This window comes from Euprymna scolopes, chromosome 2, assembly GCF_053919585.1.
Source record: "Euprymna scolopes isolate OS-2025 chromosome 2, ASM5391958v1, whole genome shotgun sequence".
NCBI classification, from domain to species: Eukaryota; Metazoa; Mollusca; class Cephalopoda; order Sepiida; family Sepiolidae; genus Euprymna; species Euprymna scolopes.
In genome coordinates, this window is record NC_136483.1 from 72,007,837 (window position 1) to 72,021,462 (window position 13,626).

Genomic DNA, 13,626 nt, shown 5'->3' on the forward strand with positions numbered 1-13,626 from the left:
GGTGACAAAGAACAGCTCTGCTTTATTATTTTCATGTCAGGTGCTTGACTGAGCTTCCAATATATGGACCCTCATCAAAAAAGATTCACAACAAGCACTCGTCTCACTTCAACCACTGTTCACAATTTCCCTTGCTCTCTATCTGTGCCTAAAGCTAAATAAAAATTCCATGAGCAAAGTTTCTTTCTTAGGACTATTCATCTGTGGAACACAATACTAAAGGGCTGCTTCCAAGTTGACTATAATGTGTGGTTTCAAGTTCACTGTCAACAAGTGCTGGTTGAGCCATCCTCATAAATAATTAAAGTCTACCGAATTTCTACCATTACTGATCATCAGCATTATCTCACTGGCTACCTGACACTTATCAACTCTTATCTTTGAATGGCTTTTAAACCTTGATAAGTGATGACCCCTAGTAAGGGGGGGGAACAGGCGAAGTGCTGTTTAGCCTTGGTACACAATCATCATGACATGGTATCCTGATAAAAAATAAATACTAGCCTCCATCATCTCACAGGGTTGGCTTCAGGAAGGGCATCCGGTCTGCAAAAGTTTTGCCTCACTTAAGTATATAGTATGTCTCCCCCCCCCCAAAAAAAAATGGAAAAATAAAATGGCGCCATGTAAAACGAAGATTATGATAATGATTTAATGATTGCTTTATCTCAAATGTTTGACAGGAAGAAAACGTTAATACTTACTGTTTTCAAAGTTTGCTCCAGCTTCTTGTAAAATCTGACCCATGTTTTTAAGTGCCTGAAGATGTAAAGATAAAAAGGTTATTGTAAGGAGATATTTTACTACTGCATTTATTTATAGTCATATAAGTTGGCCACTCAATAGATCAGCTAAAACGCATACAAAGTAAATAAGAAAACCGGATCAACAATAAAAATGAAGTAACTTGAGATGTAGGACGGTTTGCATAATGTACATAACTAGCTGTACCTACTTGGCATTACCTGAGAATCATTTACTTTCATTTTTTTGACAGTTTTCTTTCTTACTAAATTATTTTTTTTAAATAGGATTTTTAAATTATCATATTGTTTGGTCATTAAATAATTAATTGAATCAAATTGTTTTAAAAGTATAACTAATTTTGTTATAGTAATGTTTTAGTCTATATTTTTAAAATTATTGGATGTAAATCACTTTGAAAACTTCCAATATTTTAATTCATGGAAAAAAGTAACATATCTATGATAAAATAGTTAGCAGACAGGAAGTTAGAAACTCCTATAAAACAAATAGTCAAAATCTAAAAGACACAGAGACTTCACCACAAGGAAGAACTCAAGCACGTCTGCTCAACACCTCTTTGCGTGCTTTTGAGGTTGGGGAAGTGGGGTAGGTAGGTGAAAAGGACTCCATGAATTACACTTAACTTTTATATTCTTATCTCTTGAATAAAATATATTTTGTTATAAAGTTTTGCTTTTCTCAATTTTCATTACAAAACTCTGTTCATGTTTTTACATAGTTCTTGCTACCTGGTGACCCTTCTATTCTCTTAACGTTTCGCTTATTTCCATTTTGATATGCATGCATGCATGCTTGTATATCCATTCATTTTCCTCATTCGCTTTTTTTTCTTTTTTTACAAGGTAGTCACCACTTATCAAGGCCCGGAAGCCACTCGGGGATAAGGGTTATTGTATGTACAGTACGTTAGTGTTGGAGATTTGATAAAGTGTCTTACTTAAGGAGGCAGTTCATCAGGAATTTGTCCACATTGGACTTGAAGACATCCAGGTTGTAGTCAGGTGGGAAACAGGCAACCGGAACAGAATTTCACAGGCGTGCACTTCGAAGAAAGAAGCTTTGTTCATGGAATCTACATTTTGATTTAGGCACAGATAAGGAGTGGGGAAAATTTTTCACAGTGGTTTCAGCTAGGCGGGTGTTTATCGTGAAAGATTGGCAAGGGGGGACCAGAGATTGGAGTTCAGACGAGCACATGCCATGGTAGTAACGATAAAACAAAGACGGGCTCACAACGTCTCTTCTGTGGGAGAGAGGTTGCAGGGAAGAGAAAAGGGCATCACCCACTAGGCCACGAAGCCTATTTTGTACTCTGTCAAGGCAGGATAGGCTGTTTTTAGCAGCTCCTGCCCAGATGTGGCAGCAGTACTCCATCCTTGAACGTACTTGGCTTTTATACAGATAGAGAATTGCATCAGGGGTGAGATATCTTCTGGAGCGGTAGAAGGATCCTACCATTTTTCCAGCAACCTTGGCAACTGACTTGATGTACGTATTCTATTTCAGGTCAGGGGTAAAGGTCAAGCCCAGAAGCTGATCAAAATATGAAGATTCCCCTAGACGAGAGCCACCCATATCAATTGATGCCAGATGGGGATCAGAGCATTGATGATGTAAAGATAGGAGCTTGGTTTTAGATGCATTAAAAGTAACCAGCCACATCTTCCCCCACTGTACCACGCACTCAAGATCAGAAGAGAGATAATCTGAGAGAACTTTGTTATTTACGGCCTTTGATGTGTTGCCATAGATGGTCGTGTTATCAGCATAGATGTCAACAAATGATTTAAGTATGTGTTTTGGGAGATCATTGACGTATATCAGGAAGAGAGTTGGGCCTAGGATGGACCCCTGAGGGACTCCAGCATTAATATTAATGGCCTCTGATTTCTGCCCATCAACTACTACTCTTATGAGCCTATCGGAGAGAAATGATTTTATGATCAAGAAAACATTTCCAGTTATACCGTAGCTGGAAATCTTGTGAAGTAGGCCCTTATGCCATACCTTATCGAAGGCCTTTGATATGTCAAGAGCAATTTCCCTAGAGAGGAAGCCTTTGTCAAGAGATTCGCTAATCCTATGAGATATAACTGTTAGCACATCTGCTGTAGATCTGGCAGAACGGAAATCATATTGCATGTCACTAAGAAGGTTATTTCTGCTGAGGTGGTTGACTACTTCTCTATTTAATATGGATTCCAGCAGCTTACTCATGACACACAGGAGACTTATAGGTCTGTACTGAGAGGGAGAGGGCTTATCACCTGAGTTTTTAAATACAGGCCATACTGATGAGGTTTTCCAGGGTGTTGGGAAGCACTTCTCTTTAAGGCAACGCTTAAAGAGCTTTGTAAGTATGGGGGAAAGTTCTAGTTGAAGCTTTTTCAGCACAATGATTGGAATGCCGTCAGGGCCAGTAGCTTTACTGAAATCAAGGTTCTTGATTAGCTTGGCAACATCACGCACAGATATTTGTATGTTGCAGAGCGTGTTGTCCATTATAGGAGGAAATATGGGGAGATGGCCTTCGTCGCATAGGGTAGAATTAGCTGCAAAGTTCTTGGCAAATAGTATGGCCTTGTCTGATGCTGACGAGATGACCTCAGGTCCATTGATGATGGTTGGGATAGAATGCACGCTTCTGTTCAGGATCCTGTTTGCTATTTGCCAAAACTGGTGGGAACCAAGCAGCTGCTCAGCTACTTTGGATTTAACGGATTGAGCATATAGCTCTCTTGCATTTTTTATTACTCTTTTGCAGTGGTTGCTGGCAGTCCTGAAGGCAGCTTTAGTCTCAGTGCATCTATTACGTTGGTAGCTATGGAAAAAGTGATTTCTGTGCGCGATGGCAGCAGCACATTCTGAGGAGAACCATGGCTGGCTGTTAGGTTTTTGTTGGAACTTTTTGGATGGTATGAATCGGTCTATGCCTACAATTAACCATTCGGTCAGGTCTGATACTATGGAGGACACATCTTTTTTAAACATGGAATGCAGTGGTAGATCGGATATAAGTGTACGGAAGCTATCGCAGTCAGCGGTAAAGTATCGATATACAGTACGGTGGAGAGGTACATCTCCAGACTTATTGCATTTCGTTTTTATCTTAACTGATACAGACGCGTGGTCAGAAGATCCCAGAGGAGACAGAACGGAACTTGAACATAGCTCAGGGGAAGTTGTGAGAAAAAGGTCTAGAAGGCTGACATACTGACCGGAAGTATCGGGCACTCGGGTGGGTTCGTGGACAATCTGGGTGAGGTCATAGGCAATGGCAAAATCATGACAGAACCTCCCCTCATCATCTGTCTTGTTAGAGTGGGTTAGCCATTCCGCATTGTGGACATTGAAGTCACCACAAATGTGGATGTTAGCTGAAGGGTGAGCAGACAGGATGTGGTCAATTTTTTTCAGATATGCTCTTAAGGATAGTAACTCCACTGTTGTGGGGGCGATAGAGAATGAATATAAATGCAGTGGTGTAAGCAAGTGCAACCCGGAAGCACATATAAGGATCTTCTCTGGAGATATCCTTACCACATGGAAAGCCATCTTTAATGTAGGCACATATTCCATGCCCATGGCGATCTTGGGGGTCAGATTTAGATGTTAAGTTAGAGTATCCTTTAATTATGAATTCGTCAAGGGAAGCAGTCGGCCTAACGCCAGTTTCACTTAGGAAGAATATGTCTGGTTTCGTCTCCTGTAATTTGGAGGCAGAATCAAATATTGGTTTGTCAGATACAATGCTAAACATGACTGACTTTATTTTATGCCTATGCCTATATATATATATATATATATATATATATATATATATTCATTTTCTTCCTTTGCTTGTATATAACTTTTATATACAATTTATATAAAATATTGGTGTGGATCTTCACAATATTCAAAGATGCTATAGTTGCCAAAAATGGCTTCTACAAAGGGCCAGGACCACGCCACAGGTTGAGAACCGGTGTTTAAATATTGTATATCTTATTTAAACGATTTGTATAAACATTAATGAAGTCAGCGTAAACGTAGCCACGGGAGTCATATATACAATTTTTTGTATGTCAATTATGGTGTTTAATATGCATGGTGAAACTTGCATTAGGTTTTAATGTTATTTCTTTTATCACTAAAACATGGTTTAAGTTTGTGATTAATGCCAGAATTTTTTTAAATTTCATCTGAAGCAAAATAATTACTGAATTTTAAATTTCAAGTCATTTGTGAATTTTTTCTTAAACTTCATTAGCAGATCACTTGTTTTTATTTTTATCGAGTGCTTTGTTGAGCCACCCCCATAAAATATACTCATATGTGAATTTCATTAATAAAGAATTTGGGGAGTTTGATTATCTTAATTTTGCTTCTTGTTTTTTTTTGTTTGTTTTTTTAATCATTTTAGTCTGGAATAGAATATAAACAGTTGACATGACAACACCTATATCTTTTATACACCAATTGAAGCTGTTAATTAATAAATCAAGTAAAAATGAATCTTAAAAAAAAAAGAAAAGAAAAAGCCAGCACTTCACCTGGTCTGCCTGTTTAGCTGCCTCCTGTGATGGAAATTCCATGGTGTCTGGGCATAGTCCAAGTTGTCCAGATATATATAATGTACGATCAACTAAAACAGCTTGACTGGAAAAAATAAGAAAAAAAGTAAGTACAATTTTTCAACTGACATTTTTTGTTTGTATATTTTTTATTAATATTCAACTTACAGTATCTTCCTGGCATTGCCAGAGTCTTTTTACTTTAATTCTTATTTTATTCATTGATTCCTCCCACTCTTTTCTTGATTTTAAAAAAAAAAGTATTTTTAATTTTGGAAAGACAATTCAATATCATACAAAAAAAAACCCCCAAAACAAGCACTCAATTTTGCATTAAAAATCGCTAGGATATTTTATAAAATTTTTAAATTTAAATCCCATAAGTCTTTTTTAATGACGAAATACACATGGTACAAAATATTTTTGAACAGCTGTTGACTCCTTGCCACCATTGTATTTTTTTAATTGGGTTTTGTGAAGGTTAATGAAATTATTTACGGTATCGTTTGGTCAGTGATTAACTGAATAAAATTGTTGAAAATGATAACAATTTAAAAATTATGTTTAAACGTGAATTGTCACAGACAGATGATAACCTGTCTAAAAAGTTTATTAAGTAGATATTCTTTCCATAGAAAATATCTTACAAAAAAAAAAAAAAAGAAGATAAATAGATAGATAGAAACAGGCATATTCTTTAGTTTCAACAATGCTCACTTCCAACAAGATAGCAACAATTCTTAGCAATCCCAGTAAGAATTTTGTTTTTCTTATCTACTAAGAAAATCATTTCTTTTTCTCAGGATGCCACTGGCATTCTGTAAGTGTTCTGCAACAGGAGAAGGAAAAATATGCTACGCAAAACAAAGAGGAACTTAAACTGAACAAGAATTTCGGTTTTTCACAATAAATAGCAAAGGTCATCATCATCATCATCATCATCATCATCGTGTTCGGTTTAACATCTGTTTTATATGCTAGCAAGAGTTGGATTTTTAGAAATTGATTTTAAAATCAACCTATCTTTGACCAAGTTCTTATATATCTCTTTCAAATCTGCCCATTTTCACTTGTTTTCCTTGACCTTCTCCTGCCAAACTGACCCTGCTATCTCAACTGTTCTATATCTATTAACCAAAGCACTCGTCTATTCTTTCAAAGTGATCAAAACAAAAATGTTCCCTGTTCTGCACAGATCTCCCTATACTTTTAAATGGTGGATCTTATTCCAATTATGAAGATTCACTTTTGTTCCAAATTACTTTAAAAACATTCAAGTCAGCAGAGGCATCTGTGTTTCAGTCACACACACCCACACTCCCCCGAGATCTTGGTCTCAACAAGCGAGACAGCACATGTGGAAAGTGTTTAGTTTCCTCTCACCTGACGTGCATGTGAGAAGTCTAAGACTTGTTACTGCTATAGAAATGAGTGCTCAAAACTCAAGCGGCTCACTTGGATCTTGGTATTTTACAGCAGTTTTTTTTGTTTGGCCAAACTCATTGTCAGTTGAAAGAAAAGGGGCAGTTAATTTATCTATGTGCTCCCCCCCCCCTCCACATCGAGAGAAAGGACGTCAGAGATAATTGAACAAAAGGTACACTAAGTTATGTACAACAACAATAGTAATGCTAGTCGGGGAATCCATATCTTGTACTACGACCTATGCTTTCATCGTGCTGATGGTCAGTCTAAGATTTTAGCATGACTCATTAAAGCGATTCATGAGCAGCTGAGTGAGTGCATTGTTGGTAAAGAGGAAGTCATGCAGACATAATATTTCAACTTTGCTCTCAGTCTGGAGACATTCAAGAGTTTTCTGGTAAACCTGATCCAGAGGTACCAGACTTCCGCTGTAGATCCAAAAGCATAGTTTAGCAGAACAATTAAGAAAATCTCAAACAAGAATGACCCTGTTTACCTCTAGTTGAGAGATTCTAATGAAGACATTAAAATAAAGCATAATTTTTTTAGGGAGGGGGGGGGGGGTACTAATAACCACAATTTTATAACACAAAATTCACTCAACCAATTACGGTTATTTAATACCAATTTGTTTTATAGCATATCGACCCTTTTTTGGGGTTATTTAATTCCATTTATTTTCATATTTAGCCAGTTTTTATTTTAACATAGCACACTAATTCGAGAAGAGAAAACATTCAATTTAAATTCTTCTGGGGAATTGTTTTTTTTTGGGGGGGGGTTTTACACTAAACTTAACTTTAAGTTACTAAAACAATTTAATATTTAAACAGTTTTATGAATAATTAGCTGTTCATACCCGGCATCGCCTAGTATAGATTTTACTTTCATTTTGTATCACATTTTTTTTTTTTTACTACATTTTTGCTATTTTCTTAACTAGATAATTCTTTTAAATACGACTTTTGAAAGTAAAATTAATTATTACCATATTGTTTGATCACTAAACTATTAATTGAACAAATTTGTTAAAGTAATGTTGTTTTAATCTACTTATCAGATTATTAGATGTAAATAGCTTTCAAAACAATTTTTGAATTAAGAAGAATTTGCTAAGAATTTTAAAATCAAAAATATAGTTTAAATACTTTCAAATTCCTTTCAAATTTTGAAAGGGTTACAAAGCAATTCATATTAAAAAAAAAATTTTTTTTGAACTATTCTTCTTTTCATATGAATCAGATAATTTTATTGTTGGCATTGGTCTCCCTGCTGCCATCTTTCAAATTAAAATTCTTTCTAGAAAGATATCGAGTACTCATGAGAGGGACCACATAAAGGTCCTACATTTCTGTGGAATAAAATGGATTTGAACTGGACGCACCCAGGTTGTCTATACGGCATAATTGCAATGGATTACCGAAATTAAACATTAAATCTGGTCAGTACCAGATGGAGGAGCATTTAGGAATACCAGGCACTGTATGTAGGAAGATGTTGACCCTCCCTGCAAGAACCGCAAAAAAACTAACGTTGTCATCTCTCCTAACTTGGATATATGACTGGGGATCGCTTGTGAATTTCCTACTTCCATGAAACTTCCTCCTTAGGGGGAGTGTTGCTTCAGTTCAGTAGAGTATTCAGGTTGTCAATATATGTCGTTAATCACTTAACCACCATCACCTACCATTTAAACTATTAACAAGATTGAAATGATCGACATGTTTATGAAGAAACCAAAATGCATTCTAATCAGTAATTTTGTGATTAAAATATATTTGTTTAAAATTGGATTAAAAAAAAAATGTATTTTATGCTCTTGTGTGTATTTTTTTTTATTTTGATACATAACTGATTAGTACTAAATACCAAAATAATGTGAAAGTCACGTAGTGGCAAAAGCACATACACAGATAGGCATACGCAGACACACAAAAAGCATAGGTTTCTGAACTCGTGGTGTAACAAATAAAACACCTGGTAAAAATCAGATATGACACTCTTCTGGGGGTTAATGGTTCAATTCTCAGTGCCGGTGATACTAAAAATACAATTGCAAATTACTTAGAACTTCTACTCTATCATGGTTGACAGAACAAGAGTATACTACCCCTGTGAATTAAATAAACGGTTCTGTTTGAAATTCTATGCAGATTCTTGGAGTTTAACAGAAAAATTCCCAAAGTTTGACAAGCTATACCTGAAGAAGGTTGGAGGTTACATCAGCAGAAAAGTTGTGAAACTAACACTTAAACTGAGAATAGTAGTATAAGTCGGATAATACAAACACAAAAAGCAGTCACACAATTTTATCAATATAAAAGATTAAGATATTAAATTAACGAGTACTTTAATAGCATACAACTTGATTAACAGTAATCATTTTCAAATAGTGTCTCCGGTGGTATCTTCATAAATACCAGCAAACCTATGTGCCCTCTGCTCACTGTTTAGCTAGTATATATGATGAATGAACACATGACAACAAAACAGATACTACACCAACACCATTTCCCCCCCAACCCCCAAGGAAGAGTTAATCCTCCAGATAATGATCTTATCACAAATGAATAGATACTACACTACCCCACACCCCAAATTCAGCATTAAAATATAGTAATATCATAATTTTGATTGCAGACAGATGCCAAATGTCCATTAGTATTAGATTAATAATTTCAGAAAAAAATAGATTGAATGATTTACTAAATTTTAACTCGAGGAGAAAATACATTGTTAGAGAATTGAGTATTTTTAACATTGTAAAAAAAGAACAAATGTACAAGAGACAATGCTAATGCATACAAAAAATGGGGCACAATTTAAACAGATGTAATTACTAAGTTAATAGTTTACATTAACAGTCTCTGGACGCAATCGATATATACATGTATTGCCAGGGTAAACATGAAGAAATTTTGAGTATGTAAAAGAATACGCAACTTACTTGTATAAAAAGTGATAAGTTATACTGGGTAGAGAGAATACCAACTGCTCAGAAGTTAAATTCATCTAAAACAACAGAGAATGAAGCAGAGCGATGATCCACACTTCGATACAGAAGATTCATATTTCTCTCAATATATTTCAGGGGAGATAACTTGAAATTGATTTCAGGGACATAACTCATGATTATACTGACAACCTTTCCTCAAAAAGAAAGATTGCAGATTTTTATTTTCCTCATGAAGACCTGTTTAATTTTATTTAACTTGAATAGAAGTATCATAACCAATAATATTTTCCTCATTAACCGACTTAAGTGACATCTACCAGCTTTGATTTTAGTTAATCTTAGTTTTATTATACTTGTAAGTTAATTAATTGTAGAGCTAGGAAGGCTGCTGCTCTTCTATAGCAAATAAAATCAGCCCCTCCCCCTCCCCTATAGTTTTATGATGAATAGCTTTTTATTATTATTACAAGTTACATAAAAATGATTTGTCAGTCAAGAAGCAGACATGGACCCATATTAACAAAAAAAAAAATTATTTTCAATCGATTTCAGCAATTTTCATATTTAATTCTGATCCATATATATATTTTTTTTAATTAGTAGTCATACATAAAAGGAAGGCAGAGGAGTTCTTATCCTTACAGTCAGAAGTCCTAATATCACTAGCGAAATCATCAGGTATTAATGTAATTACATTACAAATAATTTCTTCCATCTTCACTCGACTGACAAGTAAGAAAGAGAAAGTTAAGAGAGAGGCGAAGGAGGCAAAAACAAATTCCGTCTGTTACAGTGTTAACTAATATTTGAGAGCAAGAGATAGAGCCAATTGATTCAGTAGCTCAATCAGTTAGCACGTTGTACTTAGAAACAGAGGTTATGAGTTCTAACCTCATCAAGTATTTTTTTTTTTTATTCTGATTTCATCCTAAAATTTCAAATTGCAACAAGACGTGCATGCATGGTCTCCCTCTGGTGCTGCATGTGAGATGACACCACAAAAAAATAGTGCAGAAATGATGAATGTGAGAAGTGTGAAGGGCCTACATTGCCTTCACATTTTCGCCAAGTTTTAGAAAAATCTAATGGATGGGGCAAAAGTTATGTGGTAAAAAGTGTCATTTATTTTGCAATTTTTGAGCACCTAGGAATGCCGAATCCCAGTGAAAATGAACAAACGGTGCAGTTTCATGCCTTAAGACGTGTATATTTGAATTCAGCATCATGGAAAACCACTATATAGACATACATATCAAGTTTTTGAGTAATATGAATAAAGAGCCCCAACAAGACATTTTTTAGCCCTAAAAGTCCCATAGGGATGCGAACCAGAATTTTGCCAGGGTCACCTTTACTGAATTTATATTAGGAACAATAGCCTCCACATTTTGGCCAAGTTTCAGGAAAATCTAATAGATGGATCAAACGCTATGGGGCAATAAGTGTAATTTTTGGCCATTTTTTACCTCTTTTGAGCCCCTAGGGACGCCGAATCCTAGTGTAAATGGATAACAGTGCAGTTTCAGGCTTTAACACATGTATATTTGAGTTGACCAACGTGAAAAACCACTATATAAGTCAGACATATCAAGTTTTTGTTGAGAAATATGAAAAAAAAAAAACCCCACAAAAAGGGGCGTTTTTAGTACTAAAAGTCCCTGGGAACGCAAACCAGAATTATACCAGGGTCACCCATACTGAATTTATATTAACAAAAAAAATTTACTGGATGAATAAAAAATTATGGGGCAAAACGTGTCATTTTGGAGCATTTTTTTACCTCTTTTGAACCCCTGGGGATGCAATGGGAATTTTTGCAAAAAAAAATTTTTTTTACTGTGCACATCTATTTAATGAAATACAATTTGTGGCAAAATTTCAGGAAAAACTAATGGACGGACACCACTGAAAACAGGTCTCTCTCCGATAAATCAGGGGACCAATATTATGTGGATTGTTCCTTGGATGACTGTTAGTTTTTAGTATTCTTTAAAAACGACTAGATTTGTAGAATTTTTATCAGCTTAATTCTTATTAATAAAAATGGCATATAAAATAATTAAATCAAAGACTTTCCGAAAGTTCACTGAGGGTGTGAAAAGACCATCTTCTACCAGGTTCCTGGACCCCAGTTCATTCTAGAGAGTGGTATAGAATGCACTAGATGCTTGTTTTAAAAGAATCAACTTGGATGAGTGTTAGCCACCTGAAAACCCAAGTAACTTTGGTGAGGAATGACTGTTGACCTTGGCTGGTAACTCGTTTAGAGGTTGTTACTTTTTTTTTGTTTCATGCTTAGGTTAAATGTTTTATGAACGATTTTCAACTTGTCTGTTGCCATTTTTTCTGGTGCCGATTAGGTTGTCATCAACTTACCTTCTCCATGTCTTAAACAACCTACTACATAGTTTTAAGCCATCAACGTCAATGTGGTACCCACTTTGGAGTGTTTTGGATGACTGACCCTTAATTTGCAAAAGGTTGAAGTTAGAGAAGGCATCCAGCTGTAAGGCTGCTTCAATTCTCATTTTTTTTTTTTCAATTTTTTTTTTTTACAAAGGAGTCACTACTTATCAAGGCCTGGAGGCCATTCAAGGATAAGGATTGAGGAGTGTACAGTGGTCAATGGGAGCATGTTGTAGTCATCGTTAGTAGTAAAAATTTGGTAAATTGGATTACTTAAGGGGATGGCTCATCAAGAATTTATTCATGTTAGACTTGAAGACAACCATATTGTAGTCAGTTGGAAAGCAAGAAAATGGAACAGGGTTCCACAGGCGTGCAGTTCTAAGAAAGAAGCTTTGTTCATGGAATCTATGTTTAGGTTTAGGCGTTGATAAAGAATGGGGGAAATTATTGATAGTGGTTTTGGCTATATGAGTGCTTTTCATGAAGGTCAGGACAGGAGAGACCATAGGTTGGAGCTCAGACGAGCACTTGCCATGAAAATAATGATAAAGCAGAGACAGGCTCGCAACATCTCTTGTGTGGAAAAGAGGTTGCAAGGAAGAGAAAGGGGCATCCCCTACTAGGCTACGAAGTCTATTTTGCCCTGTCAAGGCAATATAATCTGCATCTAGCAGTTCCTGCCCAGATGTGGCAACAGTATTTCATTCTTGGATGTACTTGGCTCTTATACAGATAGAGAATTGCATCAGCATTGAGATATCTACTGGAGTGGTAAAAAGATCACACCATTTTCCCAACAACCCTGGCAACGGATTTGATGTACATGTTCCATCTCAGATTGGGAATAAAGGTCAGACCTAGAAGTTTGTCAAAACATGGAGCCTCCCCAAGACAAGAGCGATTCATTAAATTGATGCCAGAATGCTAAAGTCCAATTTCTTGTTCACCTGCCATTTTCACAGACTCAAATTATCTTTGACATTTTATCATTTGTCATTTCACTGTGATAAATCATCTATTAATGTCAACCTATTTAATCCATTTATGCATAAATTGTCCAACTAGTTTACTTTATGTATTAAAACTTCTGAATATTGCAGCCAACTAGTTGTAAGGTATGCATCATCATCAACAACCCTGCTGTTTTAACAGCATTAGCGACCACGGCTCTCCAAATTGTAGAGCCATAGTAATCCCGGGAAGACAAGTAAAGACGGTAGTTTCCCGTTGTTTTCTGTCTTGATTTGGGGTTGCATACATGCCCCCAGATACCAACCTGGAAATTTCTACGACTGTGCAGTACATACAGTGCCTCATCTTCCCAAATGGTCACTCATCTGATACTGACCAGGCTCATTGTTGCTTAACTTCAGTGATATGGCGAGAACCGGTGTGTCAACGTGATTGTGTCATACATAAGGTATGCATAAATAGGTTAAAAATATCACAACAAGGTATGCTCTCAAAGTGGAAATGTTTTTAAATTGAAATCACCATCCCATTGAAGGCAGT

General features: G+C 35.9%; 1 protein-coding gene across 1 annotated transcript in view; it reads right to left on the reverse strand.

The window, feature by feature from the left end:
- Nucleotides 1–13,626, reverse strand: part of LOC145292201 (2-iminobutanoate/2-iminopropanoate deaminase-like) — a 30,885-nt gene that overhangs the window by 7,425 nt on the left and 9,834 nt on the right. Inside the window, exons 2-3 of the mRNA XM_080138515.1 lie at nucleotides 5,304–5,409; nucleotides 705–759 (exon numbers count right to left, since the gene is read on the reverse strand). Of these exons, the coding sequence (XP_079994641.1) occupies nucleotides 705–759; nucleotides 5,304–5,409 (161 nt within the window). The remainder of the gene's footprint in view (nucleotides 1–704; nucleotides 760–5,303; nucleotides 5,410–13,626) is intronic.